At 40.8% G+C, this 21,964-nt stretch overlaps 1 protein-coding gene across 2 annotated transcripts in view; it reads left to right on the top strand.

The window, feature by feature from the left end:
* LOC126236509 (NPC intracellular cholesterol transporter 1 homolog 1b-like) overlaps positions 1 to 21,964 on the top strand; it is a 169,575-nt gene that overhangs the window by 6,994 nt on the left and 140,617 nt on the right. The window contains exons 2-3 of one of the 2 annotated variants that reach the window (XM_049945870.1): positions 13,790 to 13,859; positions 21,712 to 21,886. In XM_049945870.1, the coding sequence (XP_049801827.1) occupies positions 13,797 to 13,859; positions 21,712 to 21,886 (238 nt within the window). In that variant the 5' untranslated portion in view covers positions 13,790 to 13,796. The remainder of the gene's footprint in view (positions 1 to 13,789; positions 13,860 to 21,711; positions 21,887 to 21,964) is intronic. The other variant, XM_049945871.1, reaches the window with a different exon arrangement.

Raw genomic sequence — 21,964 nt, 5'->3', positions numbered from 1 at the left:
ACTTCAATATACTTAACATCGGTTTGCAGCAGAATTGTTGAACATATTCTCCGTTGGAATTTAATAAATTTCCTTGAAACCGAAAAGCTTATGTCCACGAATCGGTATGGTTTTAGGAATCACGCTCGTGCAAACTCAGCTTACCTTTTTCTTACATGATATACTGTGAACTGTAGATGAATATCAACTGGAAAATTCAATATTTTCAGATCTCTGAAAAGCATTTGAGATGGTACCCCACTTCAGACTTAACGAAATTACTAACATGTGGGGTAGATTCTCAGATATGTGAGTGGCTCGAAGACTTGTTAAGTAGCAGAACCCAGTATGTTGTCCTCGACGCCGAGTCTTCATCAAAGACAACACTACCGTCAGGAGTGGCCCAGGGAAATGTGATAGGACCGCAGTTCTCCATATACCTTAATAAATTATTTAGCTGGCAGGGTGGACAGTAATCTGCGATTGTTTGCTGATGATGCTGTGATGTACGGGAAGGTGTCGACGTTGAGTGACTGTAGGAAGAGATAAGATGACTTAGACAAAATTTAAATAGTATTTTGTTACACGATGTATGTACAGCCACCTCGCTTGCACAAAACCGTGGTGGCTATATAAACATGGTGTAATTAAATAACGTACGATTGCTGGATCGCTGCCAATAAAAATGTTTAAAATTTCGATAGTATTTTGTTCAACTTCAGCAGCTGTAGTCACATATAATGAAATAATATGCAACAAGTTGCATATAAGAAATTTAAATTCTTGACCGGGTTCGGGCACTTAGTGCCCTTCTTCAGAAGATTATGCTATAGACATGAGTTTCTGATGAAGGGTACTACGTGCCCGAAACCGGTCAAGAAATTAAATTTCCTATTTGCAGCTGGTTGCTTATTATTTCATTATTATACAGATTTCTAATTGGTAGCTCTGGCTATAGAAAAAATTAAGTCAATGTTGGTGAGCAGGAAAAACAGAGCCGTTTAGTTCCGATACAGCATTAGTAGCGTCCTGCTTCACACATTCACGTGTTTTAAATATCTGGGCGTAACGTTGCAAAGCGATTTGAAATGCAACGAGCATGTCATGATTGTCATAGGGAAGGTGAATTGTCGTCGGTTTGTTGGGAGAATTTTAGGGAAGTGTGGTTCATCTGCAAAGGAGACCGCATATAGGACGCTAGTGCTACCTATCTTGAGTACTGCTCGGATGTCGAGGATCTGCTCCAGGTCGAATTAAAGGAAGACATCGAAGCGATTCAGAGGCAGGATTCTAGATTTGTTACAGGTAGGTTAGAACAACACGCAATTGTTACGGAGGTGTTTCGGGAACTCAAACGAGAATCCCTGAAAGGAAGACGGCATTCTTTTCGAGAAACCCTACTGAGAAAATTTAGAGAACCGGCATTTGAAGCTGACTAAAGAATTTTTCTTCTTCCGCATAAGGACCACGAAGATGAGATACGAGAAATTATGGCTCCTATGGAGGCTTATAGATAGTCGTTTTTCTCTCGATCTATTTGCGAGTGGAACAGGAAATTATTTGTAGTGGCAGGGTACCCTCCGCCAGGCATGTACATGCCTTATAAGGCACTGTGGTGTTAAAACCCATCTTCACGTTGGTGGCAGCTTTTCCTTTTGATAACAACAATGAGGCACGGCACTATTTTCTGTGACTGTTTTTTAGGGATAAAATACGTCACTATATGTTACCGAATGATTACTGCTTGATATCACCTCACTGTACATAACCGATTTTTTTCAGTCAGGGTAAAATGTGGTAAACATCTTCAGGTAAATGCCCATGAACTCCATGTTCTTCACGGGTCTTTCTCCAGAAGTCGTTGATTTAGAGAAGGCGTTTGAAGATTTTGACTGGAATATACGCCTTGAAATTCAGAATGCAGAATGCGCGAAATACATAGTGCGAAAGCTTATCTACAACCAGAATGAAATTATCAGAGTCGAAGAACATGAAGGGGAAGCAGTGTTTGAGAATGGAATCAGACAGGATTATAGCCTATCCCTGATATTTGTCAGTCTGTACATTCAGCATTCGGTAAAGGAAGCAAATGAAAAGTATGGAGACGGAATTAAAGTTCGAGAGTAGAAGTAAACCCTTTGATGTTTGCCGAAGACATTTTAATTCTCTCGATATCGACAAAGGTATTGAAAGAGCAGATAAATGGAATTTATAGTGTGTTGAAAAGAGGTTATATGACGAACATTACCAGCAGTAAAGAAAAGGCGCTATGGAACGTAGCCGAATTAAATCAGGCGATGATGATGGGATTACGTTCAGAAATGAGAGACTAAGATTTGCGCTCTACCAAAACTGCTGTTCGGTAGAGAAGAAGCTCTTCTGCAGTATCCTTTCTTCAGGAGTGCTATTTCTGCAAGGTTTCCCAGAAGAGCTTCTCTGAGGTTTGGAAGGTAGGAGACGAGGTACTGGTAGAATTGAAGCTGTGAGGACAGGTCCTGAGTCGTGCTTGGACAGCTCAGATAGTAGACCACTTACCCGCAAAAGGCAAAGGTCCCGAGTTCGAGTCTCGGTGCGGAATACAGTTTTAATCTGCCATGAAGTTTCGTATCAGCAAACTCCGCTGCAGACTGAAAACCTCATTCCGGAAATACGAAAATTGGATATGAATAACTGAAACTTGTTTTATGTAGGTTCGACGAAGTATTGAAGCAATGTTTGATATATCTTTGTTTTGCGTTTTTCTTTTATTTTATCGTTTTGTCGTGGTAATTGCGTTTTCTAGCGCTATGTTGTAAATCTGTATTGATTTCTTTATTTTTACTACACCATCCTACTGTTTCACGTTACAAATCAACAATTATCGAATAAAACCGCAATTAAACATTGACAGTTTCAGTTTTGCTATAAATACAGTTCACTTTTAAGTAACAGACAGGAGGATAGCTATGTGAACAAAAATGGTCCGGTGGTTATCCGACCCTCACTCAGTTTCCAGACAGTTCATCGCTTCCGGTTCTTAACAATATCAAGAAAGCCACTGATCGCATACGTAAAGAAAGCGATTGTCATGTGGTATCGCCCGATAGATATGCAACACAACTAACCTACAGGTAACGCGGGGGAACTACCGTAGTCAACGCTTATGATAGTCTGCGGTAGGCTGCAAACCTAGACACTAATAAAAGGGGCAGTCAAATGAAAACGAGACAGATGGAAAAAAAGTAAGTAAACTGTTTATTTCAAAAGTAATCGCCATAATTGTTAATACATTTATCTCACTGAGATGAGACAGTCAATGCACTTGCGTGCGGGACCATGATTATACCCAGATGTCTAGCTCTTCATCAGATGCAAAACAACGGCCACGAATGTGCTCCTCAGGGCTCCACAAATATGTAAATCTAATCTATATCTACTTTCATATTCCGCAGGCCACCGTACGGTGTACTGCGTGCACTACTAATTATTTCCTTTCCTGTTCCACTCGTAAAAAGAACGACGGAGCCGGCCGGAGTGGCCGAGCGGTTCTAGGCGCTTCAGTCTGGAACCGCGCGACCGCTACGGTCGCAGGTTCGAATCCCGCTTCGGGCATGGATGTGTGTGATGTCCTTAGGTTAGTTAGGTTTAAGTAGTTCTAAGTTCTAGGGGACTGATGACCTCAGATGTTAAGTCCCATAGTGGTCACAGCCAACGACGGAAAAACGACTGTCTATGACTCACCGCACAAGCGCTAATTCCTCCCGTCTAATCTTCTTCGTCCCTACGCGAAATGTACGTTTCCGGCAGCAGAATCAATCTGCAGCCGGCCTCAAATGCCGTAAAATTTCTCGCAAAAATAGCGTCGTCTTCCTTCCAGGAATTCCCATTGTTCACAAAGCATTCCTAATACTTCTGTGCTGATCGAACCTACTAATAACAAATGTATCGGCACGTTCTTCATTGCTTCGACGCCTTTATTCAATCTGACTAGTTGAGGATGCCAAACAACAGAGTAGCACTCCGGAATGGGTCGTACTTGCGTTGTGTACGCCGTCTCCTTTATAGATGACACACTTTCCTAAAATTCTCCCAATAAAAAGAGTCGAGTATTCAGCTTCTCGGCTACCATCCTGATGTGATCATTCCATTTCATATCGCTCTGCAACGTTACGCGTCGACATTTAATCGGTGTCACTGTGTCGAAAAAATGAAGATTGAGTTTAATGTCCCGTCAACATCGAGGTCATTAAAGACGGAGCAAAAGCTCTGACGGTGTCAGTAATGGGGAAGTAAATCCGCCGTGCCTTTTCAAAGGAACCGTCACGGCATTTTACTGGAGCGATTTAGGGAAATCACCGAAGACCTAATTCTGTATGGCCGGACGCGGGTTCAAACCGTTGTCCTACCGAATGCGAGTGCAGTGTGATAACCACTGCACCACCACCTAGGGGTCACCTATTACTAATGCTGCATCCGAGCGTTACGTGATTGTTTTTCCTACTCGTCCACATTAACTTACATTTTTCTACATTAAGAGCAAGGAGCGCCACTCATCACACAACTAGAAATTCTGTATTCTAAATCAGACGGAAAGTTTTTGTAGAGGAATGCAGCCGTTACGAATACAGTTACCTAAAAATCTGTGTGGTTGTTTAAAAATAGTCGATGGTTTTCTCGGGATTTGTTTACTAATCCGGAATGCATCATGACAATTAATAAACAAATTCAGAGAAAACCAGCGACTCTTTCTAAGCAACCAAGCAAGCGTTTTTAAATTATTTCCAATAATTACAGAAACTCTAAGTCATCTTGTATCTCCCTACAGTCACTCAAGGACGAAACGTTCCCGTACACCACAGCGTCATCAGCAAACAGCAGTGAATTGCTGTTCACCCTGTGTGCCAGATCATTTATGTATATAGAGAATAAGAACGGCCCTATCGCCCCTCTCTGGGACACTCCTGACGACACACTTGTCTCTGATGAACACTTACCGTCGAGGGCCGCGTACTGGATTCTGCTGCTCAAAAAGTCTTCGAGCCATTCACAAGTCTGGGAACCTAATACATATTCACGAACCTTCGTCAGCAGTCTACAGTGGGGCACCGTGTCAAACGCTTTCCGGAAATCTAGGAATATGGAATCTGCCTGTTGTCTTCCATCCGTGGTTTGTATGATATCACATGAGAGGGGCCAATACCGCAGGACCTAACTAGGGTTCTATCCGGACCTGGCAACTTGTTTGCTTTCAACTCTTTCAGTCGCTCCTCTGCGTCTGTGGAGAGATCTGAACTCTATGAAAGATGTTTAAGGGCTTCCTAGCAAAACCTGGCAGCATAGTTGATACAACCTCGGCAACATGTGAACAGTCACTATCTTGCAACAGAATGATGCCATTCGTCAACATTCCCGGGCGTTTAGACTTGATGGTGCGCTTGAATTTTTGCAGAGTGTCCACATGGAGAAAGGTTGATTCGACTGCAGAATTTTCGCTGGGAAGTGAACGGCACTCTTTCGCATGTAATTTCATTCGTTGTTTGATTTTTGTTACTGCCATAGAGGTTGTGGCGCGGAGGGTTTGTTGCAAAAAAGAGTTGGTTGTATTGTTGTTGTATGTAGTTCGACGTATTTCTCACGCGGGCCTCGAAACTAATTTTGTGGTCGTCCAGAAAGCGATGGTGAACAGACTGACCTTAGTTTCCAGTCTGCGCGGCCACATTCTAGTCCAGCCCACTGAAAGAAATGTTTATATTCTCCTTCTACTTAGTGGGATCTGGACTACGATTTTAAATGAAAGTATAAAGTTCTAGTTCATACATATATTGAGTAAAGTCTCTCACGTAGAACACTTTGAAAGTTACTAGGTTCAATTGACAGTGAATATTTCTATTCTAACAGTACAACCAGCAGTTCAGAGTCGACCTCTACAGTACTTTCCTACCAACTTGGCTTTCGCCCTGACTAATAGTACTCAAATAAATGTTCAAAATAAATGCTCGCGACTAAAGTGGAAATAAAATTCACCACTTGCCAACGCATTTGTAATTACCACGGATGGCAAACTGACAGTTACTTTGGCGAATTCTAAGCGATCCAGGACGGTGCACAGTCCTCGCGAGTTCATTATCCGTTTTTACCGCTAATACGCGATTTGTCACAGTCCGACTCTGATGTCATCGGAGGCAGAGCGCGATCCGACGTTTAACAGTCGTGGATCTTACGGTGGCTGAGTGCGAAGAGGACCTCCTCCTGCTTCTCGGGCTGTATATTTATAGCTGCCGCAGCGGACGGCCGAGGGAACATCTGTTGTCTACTGCCTACACACACGCAGCAGCCTCAGAACGACCGCTTTTTCGGACACATAATCTTTAGTAACATAGTTATGAATGAATTTAGAACCTTTTTAATTTTTCATGTATTTAGATAAGTTGTTTGAAAGCACAGAAAAAGTTTCAGCTCGCTTGAATAGAAACTTTGCCTTCTTGAATTTTTATAGAGGAACTAGCGCTGTTCGTTACCTCTGAGCCATGACTTTACTAGAACTTGTATTAGCTGTTATTAATACTACAACTCTAAAATTTGGTATAGCTCTATTATTTAGCTGGTTTTATCATCTACTGTAACCAAAATACTCTACTATTAAAATTACAGGTACTTAATTTTCTACAATTGGGTATATTTTAGTTACAAATCTGTTTTTTATTAAATCACTCAAAAACTATGCGGTAGCTGATAAGTGGTCTCTTAGTTATGATTTTGAGGGTGAATTGAGGCATAAAACAAATTTTTACGTCGTTCTTTAGCTTTGAAACTTGCACCACTTATTTATGAGCTCCATAGACACCTACTGACCAAATTCTGGCTTTGTAGCTTTATTATTTAGCGTCACTTATTTTTTTCTTAAAACGTCATTTTTACGGAAACTACCAAGTTTAAGTACATGAAGACTTGATATTTGAAACGTTATTACAATAAACTATTTGTTAATAAAGTTTTAAACGTAAATTTTAACTTTTAATTTTATCCTTAATTGTGGTGCGCTACGCGCAGACGCGTTTAAGGTGACGTGGCGCTACTAGCGATGAACAGGGTTAAGTCCCGACACATTCGCGCGCCTCTGTATCTCACACACGGTACAGCGCTTGTTTTGCTTCAAGGTGAAGAGTATAATGTCGCCAGCAAAACCAAGGTGATTCGGATATGTTCAGTTGTCACATATTCCTTCCTTTTTTTCAAAGTTAAAGAATCAGTTCACTTCCTGTAGGGCTATCAAGAATTGCTGTAGTGATATGAAACCGCCTCGATTTCTCTGGTGTTCTCGGTATGGTGTATCGATCGTATGCTTCCGGTCGTTTGGCTTTTTTTTTCATTTTATGCACAATATTTCGAACACCCCGAGGTGTCGTCTTCTTCAGGTGCTGTAAGCAATACTGTTGTGTGTGTTCGGTGCCTGGACTTCAACCCCAGACACACAATACCTGAAGAAGACGAGTGGACCAGTCGTTGGAATATTGTGCATTCGTAATTATTGAGAACGTTTCTCTTGGAGAATATCAGCGGTCTTGATAAAATATTTTAAATGTGAATTAAATAGAAACAAGGATTCGGCCGAGCACCCGGAAGCACAAGATGAAATCTCCTTACGTTATTGAGCAATCATAACTGAATTTCCACTATCCTGATATTTTATAATATATTCCGTAGTATTTATATCTCTGTCTTTCTATTACTAACATGTATTAAATCAATGTCTTACTCCTAAAGGACTTTTAATACAAATTCTGCTGCAACAAAGTACAGCTCAATTAATAAAGTAGATTAGAGCAAATTCGTATCAGTAAATTTAATATTTGGATGAAAGAAGTTTACATACATCTATTTACGGCTGCTTAACTGTACATATCATAGATATGATATGAATGCGTTATACTGTCAGTATAATAGTTATATTCTGTATCTTTTAAGCTACGAAACCAAGCGAAGCGTATTTCATGAAATAAAACACAAACATTCAGCAATGAAAGAGAAACTTTCCTTACTAAATACACGAAAAATAAATAGAGAGGTTTGAATCTCTGCTGAGACAATGCGCAACCACATCAGAACAATGTTGTTAAACAGTGATAGGACTGATCTGTGTTAGATGTATATCTACACCGTCAGCTAGCAGACAGTAAACGAGCTTAGAGAATATCAGATCAGGTGTGTGACAACCCAGGACATCCTGGTAGAAGGATACAGCACAACGTTCTTAATGGGTGGAATAACGCGGATGTAATAGTAAACAGGTGTGTACCTTACGTCAGTGATATGGAGTGGTTATTGTACACGATACACATAAATGGTGTGTTAGGTAATATCGGAAACTCCTTGAGATTGTTCTCTGATGGAGCCGCAAATAGCTGCGTCGCGACGCCAGGAAACAATAGCGAGACGTAGCAACAGCCGCAGAGGATCGACGTATCGTGCAGTGACCGACAGGTTGCCTTCAACGTATATAAATGTAGCACATTGTGGACAAGTAGCTGGAAAGAGACACTGTTGTTCGATAACACTACTGGCGCTAAATTAGTTGAAAAATGTAAAAAAAAATTTAATTAAAAATTAAAAAACATATACATATATCGCCTGTAAGTTTAATATAAGTAGTAATATTCTGATCCAAGTGTTGTCACGTCGGGAGACCACTGAACAAGTAAAATGAAAGCAGAGTATATCTAAAATTGGTAAAGTATGAAATTTAAGTACAAGTAAACTACCTAGGCAACATAGGTAAGAATCAAATCAACAGTATGTAATCGTTGAGCCTTAGTTTTCATTATTTTATTCCGAAAAATTTGCAATATGGACACAATCTCCAACGACGCCTGCCCTCACATGGACGCTCTTCCGGGTCGCCGCACTTGGTCACGCCCCCACGACCAAGCGACTTTCGCTCGCGGTTTAATGAAGACTTAGATAGTACGTCATGATGTAAAAATATGACATAAAATAAATATGTAGCTCTAGTCTTTAACAATGTTATGCTGATTAAAGACGAATTGGTTTTCATATTTAGTATAATATGAAATTATAACCCCTGATTAAATTTTCTCATTACGAGAAAAGGCAATCCGTTTTCATTGCTAAAAACCATTCAAAAGCCAAGATCACACAAAATATTTTTTATTCAAGACAACCGGTTTCAACAGTCTTAGCTGTCATCTTCAGGTCTTAAGCATCTTTTTGTAGTAAAACATATTCATATTACGCCTACCTCATGCACAAGATGTCAAGTGGATAACACTCAGCACATTATACATGTTTGTTATCGCTAAAATGTTTCAATGTATATAATGTGCTGAGTTTGTCATCGATAAAATATTTCAACGTTTGTAATGTGCTGAGTTTTGTCCACTTGACATTTTGTGCATGAGGTCAGCCTAAAATGAAAAAATATTTAAGACCTGAAGATGACAGCTAAGACTATTGAAACCGGTTCTCTTGAGTAAAAAATATTTTGTGCGATCTTGGCTTTTGAATGGTTTTTAGCAACTGTACCTTCACTAGCTATTTTGAGGTGTGAAGGCGGGACGCGCAGGACTGGAAGAGATGACGCCAAACGGCAGAGGCTTATAGAGGAAATAATGAAAGCGTGCTGTTGTAGAAAGGGGTCCCCCGACGCGACGACGCTTCGACCGAAAAATTATTACTTCTATTAAAATTAAAGGGGCAATAGATATATTTTTTTACTTTTTAGCATTTTTTGTGTACGTTTTTTTTTCAAATTTTTAATTTAAGTTTTATGTCATGCATTTTAAGCTTTGTATTTTACTAGTACACACGGTAGGACCGTCACTCTATCCCCACATTCACACATATACTTTCCAGAACGAAACACGAAACTGCGACGAGATATCTGGTCTCACCGAAATCTGCATGTTCTGACAGTAGATGCATTTTTATAAATCTTATTATAGTTGCAAGATTTTGGCAATGCAAAATCGCATTTTGAGTTTCAAACTGAAATAATTATTCCGATGTTTTTCTTTTCTTTAATACATTGTTCACTTAAGTGATTTACGTATTTCTTTTTTCATTCACATATATATTGAATGACTATGTTTTAATACCTGTATTTATCTAATTACGTAACAAAGGCAATGAGCAGTGGTAATAATATTAAATCAAGTCGGAAGAAAGTGAGCTTCTTGTTATCACATCCACTGGCGGTCTGGTGTTTGTCTAATTGCGTTGTTATTTTACTTTCACAGAGTGTTTGTATGCCAACTTCGTAATTTTGTTCTACTTTGCTTTTCTGCAAATATGTTTCTCTGGCACTTTACAACCATTGTTGGCTGTATGGTCCTTGTAACCCAAGGCCAAAATAAAAAGAAAAAACGTGGAATGCCATTGCGCTCTCTTGAAATAGGCTGCCTAAACTATTGGGGCAAAATCATTTGATTTAGTACTGAATTGTAAACCTCAAAAAAAAAATATATAGCAAAGCCTGTGAGAGCATATGTTGAGCTTTTACAGTTGAGTAACAATCATTCATTTTCTGCTGAGTAGGTGCTGAAACGGGCGATTTCAAAAGACAAAAATCAGCATTGTCTGTCAACCGTAGAAGATAAACATATGTTATCGTAGACATTTATTTGCATATTTTGTACTCTACAATCATGTAGTGCGTAAATTCACGTAGCTCTTACGTTTTCGAACCGTATATCAAGAAAGTGCGTTGGCGGAAAACATTTTTACTTAATTTAGCTGATGAAATTTAAACAGCTGGACATAATTTCACGAAACATAGCTAAGAACCATCCTGATTCAACTAGCTTTCAAATAAAAAAAATCTGCATCAAAATCGGACGTTTCGTCTGGAAGCTACGATGCCACAGGCAGACACACACGGTAAACTTGTAACAACCCTCTGTTTGAGTCGGAGGTATTAAGTATTCGTCCATAGCGAACAAACGTGGAATGGCAGCATAAAGCTAGCTGTAAGAAAATAAGATTCCAAAATGAGTTTCATTGAAAGAACTGCAAGGAAATGTGTTTCATCCACGAACGAGCTAGCTTAAGAAAACTTCGTTCGACCGGCTGTTAATTAGTATTCTCCTGTCTGGAACCCTTAGCAGATAGGGTTAATGCCACACACGAGTTCCAGGAAGAGCGGCACGTTTCGTCTTGGGTTGGTGAGGACAACCAAGCGCGAGGACTTTACCGGAATGCACAGCCAATTCCATTAGTGAGTGGAGATTTACAGATTTAAGAGCGTGTGTTATAAGAAGAGTGAAGCACCATATTACCATCTCTTACATACATCTCGGGTAAAGGCCTTGACGGTAAAATTAAGGACATTCAAGTTCATACGGAGGTTTCCGATCATCTTTCTTGCAGCGCACCAATATCGGTTTCGACATGAAAATGGGGGACTTGGTATTACAAGACGTAGACAAAATAACATCGATTCGTTAATTTGACGCTGATGGAGTTATAATGATTGTTGCATTAGCAGCAGACAACAACGATGGAAATGGAACACCAGTGACGTAGTCGAACTGAAAGCGATGTAAGAGCGACACTGGATGTACGTTTTTCCACAGTTCCATAGCTTGGTGGTTACTGTCATTCTATTGTACTTATCGTTCCATCAAATCAGATTTGTATTCCTTGTTTACATGTACGATTGCTGCGGTCACTGTCAAGTCGGGAGTGATTGTTGATGACAAATCCCATAGGGAAGCACGTGCCTGCTTAGACAGTACTCACATACAGTCCTTATTGCACCAGTTTGTACAATCAAATTTCTACGTCTGTTTCTAGAACTGTCCTAGAATATTACTTTGCAGGACGTTAATTGATAAAACAGAATCAAAACATACATTCTTTCGGGCCGTTTTTCACCTAAAAAGTTTTTGTACGCAGTTTTAGTTGAAACACAGTAAATGCTTTACAAATTCTTAACATCGCTCAATTAAAAGCTTACAACAGTGGTTCCCAAGCTTTCTTATACCACTACCTCTGAGAGCAGTCATATAGTGCTTTGTACCCCCTTCCCCCTGACACCACTCCCCCCTCAACCGCTCTCACCACCATCGTTAAATCTGAGCCTAACTAAACTTTAAAATGAAAAAGAATTTTCTTTGAAAACCATTGTTTTTAAAATGTTGAAGGATGAATGATATTTAGTTTGTGTGTGTGTGTGTGTTGGGGGGGGGGGGGGGGGGGTGCTTGTGGACACGCGCTATAATAAATGATGAAGCAATTCCCGGTGAATAGCGAGTGCTACCTACATCTGAGACACGAACGCTAAATACCCATAGTGAGGGAAGACACTTCATACAAAACGTGCTTTCTCCGCACTGCTGCTCTCCCTGGCGACATTTGTCTCGCCCACCCCATGCACCTCCGTTTAAAATCCACCTGGTTAAAATGTGTGCACTATAGTTATTATTTGTAAGTTATTTGACTGCTCGTCTCCTTACGTCTGAAGTGGCAGACATTGAAAGACTTCAACGCTTTCTTTCCGACCACTCTAATAACAACAACAATGATAATAATTATGTGACAGCACTAATTTGTTGTGCTGCCAATTAGCTTATATATCTGTTTCAAAGTAAGTAACGAACCAATTTCTGGTCTATTGCCGGAACGATCTACAACTTGCAGAAGACATTTTCATGAGATATTTAGCGTTCGTTACGTATGTCTTACTGTCATAGATGTACGGCTCAAGGTACAAAGTACGTTTATAATTGGTGGTCTATGTGAGGTGCCTGTGACATCCATCGCATGGTGTCTTGTGTTAATGCTAGTAACTGAGGGAAAAGTAATGACCGGTAAATTATAAAATCAGTATTAAATTCTTACAAAATTGTGGTTATAGTAAATAATGTTTTAAAAGTAATTTAGTTTCATGATAGAAACACAGTGACATCCATTTACTTTTTGGCCCTTAGAAAATCTCATTTTACCCCTCAGGAGGTAAATACCCCGAGGTTGGGAACCATTAGCTTACAGCGTTCAGTTTTACGTGTGATCTTCCCATCATGCTGTACTCTCTGTCGTATTGAAAGTTTAATATTCTGTAAGTTAAACGGCAGCCCATACGAACAAAAGACACACTCCGTCCAATCAGGCCTCGGAAGGCTCAATAGTACCCACTGTCGCCGTGTCATCCTCAGCCCAAAGGAGAAGACACACGCTGCTGCTTTATTAGTATTGCATGAAAGGTTACTTGAAGAGCTTGGAAATATCAAGAGCTAGCTTTCATATAGTTTTCCCGAACAACACACAACATGTAGTTGAAGGTACACACCGTTCTCTTCTCGCAGCACATAAAACTTCCATGCTCGCAATCTAGAAAAATTTGGAAATTTGTGGTAAGTTCCTGTGGGACCAAACTGCTGAGGTTATCGGTCCCTAGGCTTACACATTACTTAAACTAACTTACGCTAAGGACAATACACACACTCATGCCCGAGGTAGAACTCGAACCGCCGTCGGGGGAAACCGCGCAAACCGTGGCAAGGCGCAGTCTAGAGAGACGTGTTCTGAAAAAGAGATGTTGCATGACAAAAGATTCCCACTTCACCGAGATTAGACGGCGTTGAGACATCTCGAACACAAGCCAAAAATTAGGGGTTCGTCTAAGCTGAGGATCTAACAGAAGCGACTAAAAATGGCGTTATTTTTCGCACTTGGTTAATTTTTTTAATCCAGCTCAGTAGGTGTCTACTTTTTCAGTAATTTTACACTTCCTGGTGCAAATAGCTAGTTAACATCTTTTTTAGACACTCTGAAGGAGGAAACAGTCATTGACATCTAAATATTTCTTCTGTTACAGCAGCATCATGAACTCCGCCTGGCAGTGGATAGGACTAGTTTTGCTTCTCTGGGCAGGAACAACCATTGCGGTAAGAGAACTCAGAAGCTTTATTTCGTTCCACTGTTCATGTCTGTCCGTCTGAGTGTGTGTGTGTGTGTGTGTGTGTGTGTACTTGTATGAGTAAGGAAACAAAGAAAGAAACAGAAAGAGAGAGAAAGAAATGTGTTATTATCTTTATTTTTCTTGCTGATGGTATCAAAATCATTGGTTCATTTTACAGTGGTGTACTCCGAGACAAGTTACGAGAAGTACTACTTATTCTACCCTACGCCTACTTACATTAAGCGGAACAAGAAGAGGCTTCCCATAAAATTTAATTATCCTCCAAACTGTCTCTCTGCTCACCATAAAGAGATAAATGTCTCCTGGCATTTGGTGCATATATCGGAAATAAACAGTATTTTGATGTGCAGCTCCAATTCAGACACGACGGGCTACTTACGTAACTACGTAGATCTGAAGATGATCCAGGGGAATCGAAACTGGTCATATTGAAAAAAATGTGCAACTGTAAAATAGACAAATATGTATTTTTTTAACTTCTTTAACGCCTGGAAGGCAGGAGAGAGAGAGAATTGCTGTCAAAAGTAAAGCTGTGAGGGTGGGTTGTGAGAAGTGCTGAGACATCTTAGCCTGTAAAATAATTGCCCCCCAAAGGCAATTGTTCACCGATCGAGTCCCTGCCCGGAACACAGTTTAAAACTGTCAGAAAGTTTTTAAAAAAATGCAACAATTGACAATGTCCTTGGAGACGTTAGCAAGTTCTTACGTACTAGGCAGAAGATAATGAAAGAAAATATAAAAGTGAAATTTAACAAAAGTTGTTTAGCCCCCAAGGATTACTCACAAATACGTAAAGATAAAAATTTGGAACATGTCAAACGTAGTGCAAGTAGTAAAACGGAAAAGTGAAATACACTAGATAAAAACTCAGATTACAGAAGCATATCTAATGGAAGATCAATTGAATAGGGACACTTAATTTGCATTTGGTGGAAGGCAACTTTTGATCACTACCACAGCTCAAGTTTCTATTGAGAGAGACTGAAAACAGAATAAAGAAGAAGCAAGAAATAATTATAAACAAACATTAAAAGAAACTTTTTAATTTAGCTCTAAATTCTAAAGTTCTAAAGGAAGTGATATAAGAAAAGTGCATAAACTTTATGAAAGAGTTCTGAATTTAAGATAGAATTGACAGATACGCAGAATCTTTCAAACAAAGGGCTGCAATACAACTCGAATCCCACAGTTCACTGTAACCCAACAAATGAGACTATCTTGGAATTGAACGTAGCATGTGATTTCGCAAAAATGAATTAAGAATAAACCTACATGGTATCTAAAGCAAGGTAGTCAATAGCAAGTGAACTACGGTCTGATCGTGAGAACAGGAAGTACCTACAAGCACTCAGTGGAAACGTGGCAACTGGCGTTATTCTTCAATCATTTTACACTGACTGACAAAATTTATCAACAGAAAGATGGGTGGCAATGGGCAATGATTTACATGGAACCTTGTCGGGTATTTTCATAAATTACTTGGAAAACAAATTCTTTGAAATACGTAAATGATTCGATAGTATTATACAAAGAAGACAAAAATGACATTGAAAAAGGAACAAATAAAATCTGATCTCAGCACCAAAGGATTAAGTTCGCTATGGGCTGTGAGGAAGACAACTACATAAACCATTGGAGTTTCAACTAATAAATAAATGCGCAAAACACGAATTTAGATTATTCAGGACGAAAAAAAATGGTTCAAGTGGCTCTGAGCACTATGGGACTTAACATCTACGGTCATCAGTCCCCTGGAACTTAGAACTACTTAAACCTAACTAACCTAAGGACATCACACAACACCCAGTCATCACGAGGCAGAGAAAATCCCTGACCCCGCCAGGAACCGAACCCGGGAACCCGGGCGTGGGAAGCGAGAACGCTACCGCACGACCACGAGCTGCGAACTATTCAGGACACATACCTTTGTTAATGAGGGCTCATACCACCCTCCAGGATACAAGTGCGATTATTTTAATGCAATGCTGAACAGGTAATCAAGGTTGCCGCTAAGCCAGGAAGGAAGAATAAAAAGAATTGAGTGATTTGAAGCAAGTGGCTGTGGCGAATGAATACAGAAACAAGGACTTGGTAAAAATGTATAGTAAGATAAAGAAGAAACAATTAAAATAAATAAGTAGACGTCATATTGCAGCTAAGAATAACAAAAACAAAAAATACGTGGTTTTTACTTGCCATGGAAAGACAGTCAACCACACTGGGAAATATTTTCGTAAAGTACATGTTAAAATAGGTTTCCGTACAAATAACGTGTTAACATTTAGGCTCTGCCATAAAATCTGTAATAGCAGGAATAAATTTCAGGACTCAGGTGTGTACAGAATTAAAAACAATGACCGCCAGCCGCTGTGGCCGAGCGGTTCTAGGTGCTTCAGTCCGGAACAGCGCTGCTGCTGCGGCAGCAGGTTCGAATCCTGCCTCGGGCATGGATGTGTGTGATGTCCTTAGGTTAGTTAGGTTCAAGTAGTTCTAAGTCTAGGGGACTGATGATCTCAGATGTTAAGTCCCATAGTGAAAATTTTTAAAAAAATTAAAAAAACAATGACCCTTGTAAACAGTGCATGGGACAAACGGGAGGAGAAAGAAAACTAGATTTAGGAGCCACACATACTCACAGAACAAAACAAAGGTTTGGGCATCGTATGTGGCAACTCAGTCACGAACACTGAGCAAAATTTGGACATCCCACAGAGAGCTGGAAAAGAATAATTCCTTAACGTCTCGGAGGAACTTTAAATTTACACTCACAAAAGCAAGATCCAAACCCTAGTCCGAAACAGAAGAATAAATTCAACCATAATGACTTCTTCAACATTTATGTCGACTTCCTAAAGTGGTGACTGTTGCATATAGATGACTAACGGCGATAGGTGGGAGAACGTGTACTGTGTAACATCTGAACCAAGTGTGCTGCGCCTGGCCCTGGTAAGAGGCCCTCCTGCGCATCGCTCTGCCCACGGTTGCGATCAGCAGACGATGGTCGCTCGCGTCACAACACAACACAGCGATCACGTGAAGAATCGAGCAACGATGAAGACAGGCCTGCAGCAACGCCATGGACATGGGCGCCTCCGACTTTTGAATTAAAGTGTGTCTTATGATGTTTTTTATAATTTCTGTCACCTTGACAAACCACAGATTTCAATTAAGTACCTCTAAGAACAGTATTCTCAAAAAACGAACAAAAATTAATATTAATTCAGTGTTGGTGTATACAGAGGGGTCAAAAAATGTATCCACTGTTTAAAAGTCCATAAATTGCAAACTAATTGACGGAGTTGTCTCATTTTTGGTGGAAGTCTAGGTTAAAGTCCAACTTAAAGATATCACTGTAGGTGTTCGAAATGGTCACCATTAACATCCACACACAAACGATGCCGCCGAACTGCAGGAAGAACTACTAACTGCAACATGTTCAGTTAGATATTTGCACATGAATGTATAATGGATTCTCGAAGTTCATCCAATGTGCGTGGCTTTTGTCGATAAACGATGTCCTTTAGTGTTCCCCACAGGTAAAAGCCCAGATGAGTTAGGTCTGGGGAACGTGGTGGATACTCCACAGCACCTCTACGGCCTATCCATCTTCCTGATACATTTTCGTCGAGATACGCCCTAACACGATTTTGGTAGTGGGCTGGGGCACCATCTTGTTGAAAGTAAACTCCTCCGTCTCCATACGAGACTCGGATGGCAGGAAAAATGGATGTCTGAAGCTTCTGAAGGTACATCTCACCGGTAACTGTGCCGTCAAAGAAGAATGGCCCAATCAAGCCCCGGTAAAACAACCCACACCACACATTTACTCCTGGCAAATTCACGGCAAATTTGTCTCGAATGCGACGAATCGTTAAACGTGTCGGTGGCTCTGTTTGATACTCATTTCGCCATTGCCGTTGAACCTCATTAATGTTTTCGTACTTAAAATACCACTTCAAAACTGATTTCCTTTCATCGAATGTAAGGCTTGCGCCAGCCATGTTTACTCGAGTAACTAGGTGCAACTAAGAACAAAACACTGGCTATCTGGCGACTGTCATCTGACAAAGCAATACAATGCTTTTGTGGCGATTGCTGAAACTACAAAGTATTAGACTACCAAAGATGAGACGACTCCGTCAATTAGTTTGCAAGTTATGGACTTTTAAACAGTGGATAATCTTTTTTGGACCCCTCTGAATGTTTTATTCGAATGTTACAAGTGTACTAGTCGCCACTGGCTGACAGTAACTTTATGGGCTATATTTATTAATAACGTGGAGTCTACCAAACCACTGTTTTATTACGTGAAGTAGCATGTAAATTTTACTAATAGTTGGACGGATTACTCTTATAGCCGACACAGTCAGGTACGTTTCCGTGCTTTTGATGTTTGATGATGGCATGGCATAATAACATTTGTATTTCGTAGAGTATTATTTTATTTTTGCCTACAGATCTGAGAAGCTTTCATGTGGAAACGGTCATTTTGAAAAATTAATGCAATCAAGGTGGATAATAAATCAGTTTCGAAAAGTTTTAAAGCAGCGCACACTCCACTGCAGAATGAAAACTATCTGTAGTCAAATTAGCAATGGTTCCAGAAACAGAAAGTGGCGTCTCGCTCGACAGAACATGGAGGATACATTAAATTGTGACAGCCCATCACACACGGCCGGAAAAAAAAATGAGTACACGGAAAGACGACGTTAATTTTGATTCAGTTGTCGCATATGCCACCTCGGAGATAGTATATGTGCTGGTAATGGTTTCAACGTCTTCCGCCAACTGATAGCATAGTGGCATATCTACCGGAGTGCCATCTGTGTCTACCCTTTGATAGGGAATGCTCATAGCCAGAAGGCTCAATGTGGTGCAAACATGTGAAGCAAGCAGCAACTATGCCACAGAGATGCACTCGTGCTTCCAACTGAGCGAGTTTAAGGTCAAACTGTGGCCTTCCGAATGGCAGGGTGGTCCTTTCAGAGAATTTCCTCACAAGCTGGACGTACTGCGTCAGTTGTGCAACGATGCTGATTTCAGTGGTCATGCGAACATTCTCATTCTGGACGTCCATACGGCACAGACGCCCGCCGGGACTGCTGCTTCCATAGCACAGATAAGAGGGCTTGTGAGCGGTGGGACAACAGACAGGCACACTTCGAGCGCGTCTCCCGCTCACATCACAGCGTCGACGTGGACGGCTCGACTGGAGCCGTCACAAGATCACTTGGAAGATGGAATCGCGCGCTGTGGCGTTCAGCGACGACAGTAGATTCTGCCTGCACGCAAGTGATGGTTGTTTGCGCGTATTACGCAGAGCTGGTGAGCATTGTCTCGTAGAGCGCATTCGGCCAAGGCACACTGGTCCCATCCAGAACCTTACGGTCTGAGGTTTGATGAGTTACAACTCTCGTTCAACCTTTGGTGTTACTGGAGGGCACGCTAACCAGCACTCGGTACGTGCAGACTGTTGTTAGACCCGTTCTTTCGTCGTTCTTGCAACAGGAAGGAGATGTGTTGTTCCAACAAGATAAAGCTCGCCCACACACTGCCCGTGAAACTCAACTTGCTCTGCAAGACGTGCAACAACTCCACTGGCCAGCACGATCTCCGGACTCATCTCCAACCGAGCACGTGTAGGATACGATGGGACGAGAAGTGACTCGCGTGACCCGTCAGCCAACATCTCTTACAGAACTATGAGAACAGATCGAGCAGTTTTGGCACAAAGTACCCAAGGACAGTATTCTCTATCTATATGATCGACTGGATGTCAGAGTCAGACCCTGCATTACTGCCTACACAGGCTACACCACGTACTAATATGGGAGTTACAGCGCGGGTCGATACTTGGTATCTCAGAACCGCTTGCGCTCTTGATCTGTAAATGTCGTAATAATTTAATGTACTCCACAAGCGCTGCTGCAACAAATAATCTTAAGTGCACTAAAAAAATCTAAAAGGGTGTACTAATTTTTTGCCGGCAGTGTATATGCCAATGGCTGGACGAAGTAAACAGATGCAGTATTGTGACATGTCATTCAAGTTTTCCGCTAGTTTTCTCCCATGAGTGATTTTACATCTCTGTTATTACTCTACTATCTTTCATAATACTGCCTTGTTACAAGCACCTATAAAGATGCTCTTGACATGTACAGTATTCTATCGTATCAGAGTTCCTCGCGCTGCATAAACAGAAAGCAATATTCTTTATCTTAAGATTGAATCTGGGTACACCTCGGAGCAAAAGCCCCTCCCACCATGTCTCGCGAAGTGAACACGACGATCAGAGAAAACTGAAGTCATACGAAAAGAAAATGGAAAAAGGTAGTGGTACCAGGTGCACCCTCCTCCATAGACCGTGAAGTTGCTTGTGGAGTGTAGACGTAGATAGCGTAATATGTTTCTATTGTTACTTTTTTGTCCCAAATACAAAATTATAAACCAATAATTCATCAAGGTAAAAAACGTGAAAGATGTCCCTCTGCAGTTTGTAAGTTTGAACCCTGATTTGGCACCGGAGACCACGCGACAGTCGACCGACTGCCGTAGCATTCTCGGTCATTCACCATCGGATTCTATAAATTTGCGAACACATAATTCTAGTGAAGAGTAAGCAGACGAAGATTATGTAGTCACTTCTTTGGAGCGAAGTGCAGTTTGAGACTACAAGTTTGTGCCAATTACACACTCGTTTCTCATGCAGAGCAAGCCCTTTTCTTCTTAAAAGTATAGCATACTACCTCTGTACAAGAGAAACAAGACTTTACTAAGAAACCACATAGCAGGACGCGGTGTTTTTTCGGCGTGAACTGCGTCCTTGCACAGTGTCAAGTTACATGAAATCAAACAACTGAGTGCCAGTGAGAGTGCTAATTACGACAATTAGCATTTTGCACTCCGCCGAAAATTATCGTGTGTGGTATACGATACATTCGAAGTAGCCTAATGTTGCAAATTCATGAACACATCAAATATATTCCTTTGCTGGTAATCACCTTCCAAGCAGGACTAAACTCATTCCCTCCGATTCTCAAAACATTAATGCATGACATTTTCCGTGAGACTGTGCTGCAGTCCTGCGTACTTTGCCTACCCTTAATGCACAAGAGTACGTTTGTAGTAATCTGCTAGTCCACTGCCACTGAGGTCATCAGTTTTAACTGAACTCGTCACAGCTTTAGGGAATACCACGTCTAAAGACAGCCACTCACTAATACGAGCCGGCCGGTGTGGCCGAGCGGTTCTAGGCGCTACAGTCTGGAACCGCGGGACCGCTACGGTCGCAGGTTCGAATCCTACCTCGGGCATGGATGTGTGTGATGTCCTTAGGTTAGTTAGGTTTAAGTAGTTCTAAGTTCTAGGGGACTGATGACCTCAGAAGTTAAGTGCCATAGTGCTCAGAGCCATTTGAACCATTTGAAATAATACGAGACCATCAATAATTCCTTACTAATGTAAGCAGTACGCGCACCATATCGATCCGCGGGGCTGATTACCTTATTCCGAAAATAGTTAAGCCTAAATAATAGTTCATTCAGCGAAATTATGACTGGTTGCCTTATTTTCACATTTTTACTATAGATGTGTTGTTCTACCACAGTAACTGTTATATACGTTATATGACACCAAGAAATGCTGTATATTTGTATAGTTTTCAGATATTTTCCGTTCGTGGTGCTAATTTTGAAAATAGGAACTTACTGATTCCACATTGATTGCTCTCTTTTCATCATTTGCTTTTCCGTTTCTCTAATAAAATTCCTCAATACGTCTCCAGTTGCTTTAGAACTAAACTACATTTCTGTTTTCAGCAAGAAGAGAGTGACGGTCACTGCGTATGGTACGGTGAATGTTACGATGACGGTGCAGGCAACAAGTTCAACTGCTATACCAACATAACAGCACAGAACTTGACCGACAAAGACTCACTTGAATACTTAAAGCAAACGTGTCCCTTTCTGGTGGACCAAGAAGCAAAATATGCTAGTAAGTAACACCTGCTGAGCATACGAGCCAATCGTATTATATCTGCCTAACCAGCAATGTTTGTTGAACCTCCGAATA

The sequence above is a fragment of the Schistocerca nitens genome, chromosome 2, assembly GCF_023898315.1.
Source record: "Schistocerca nitens isolate TAMUIC-IGC-003100 chromosome 2, iqSchNite1.1, whole genome shotgun sequence".
Lineage (NCBI taxonomy): Eukaryota > Metazoa > Arthropoda > Insecta > Orthoptera > Acrididae > Schistocerca > Schistocerca nitens.
This window is presented reverse-complemented; position numbering and strand designations above follow the sequence as displayed.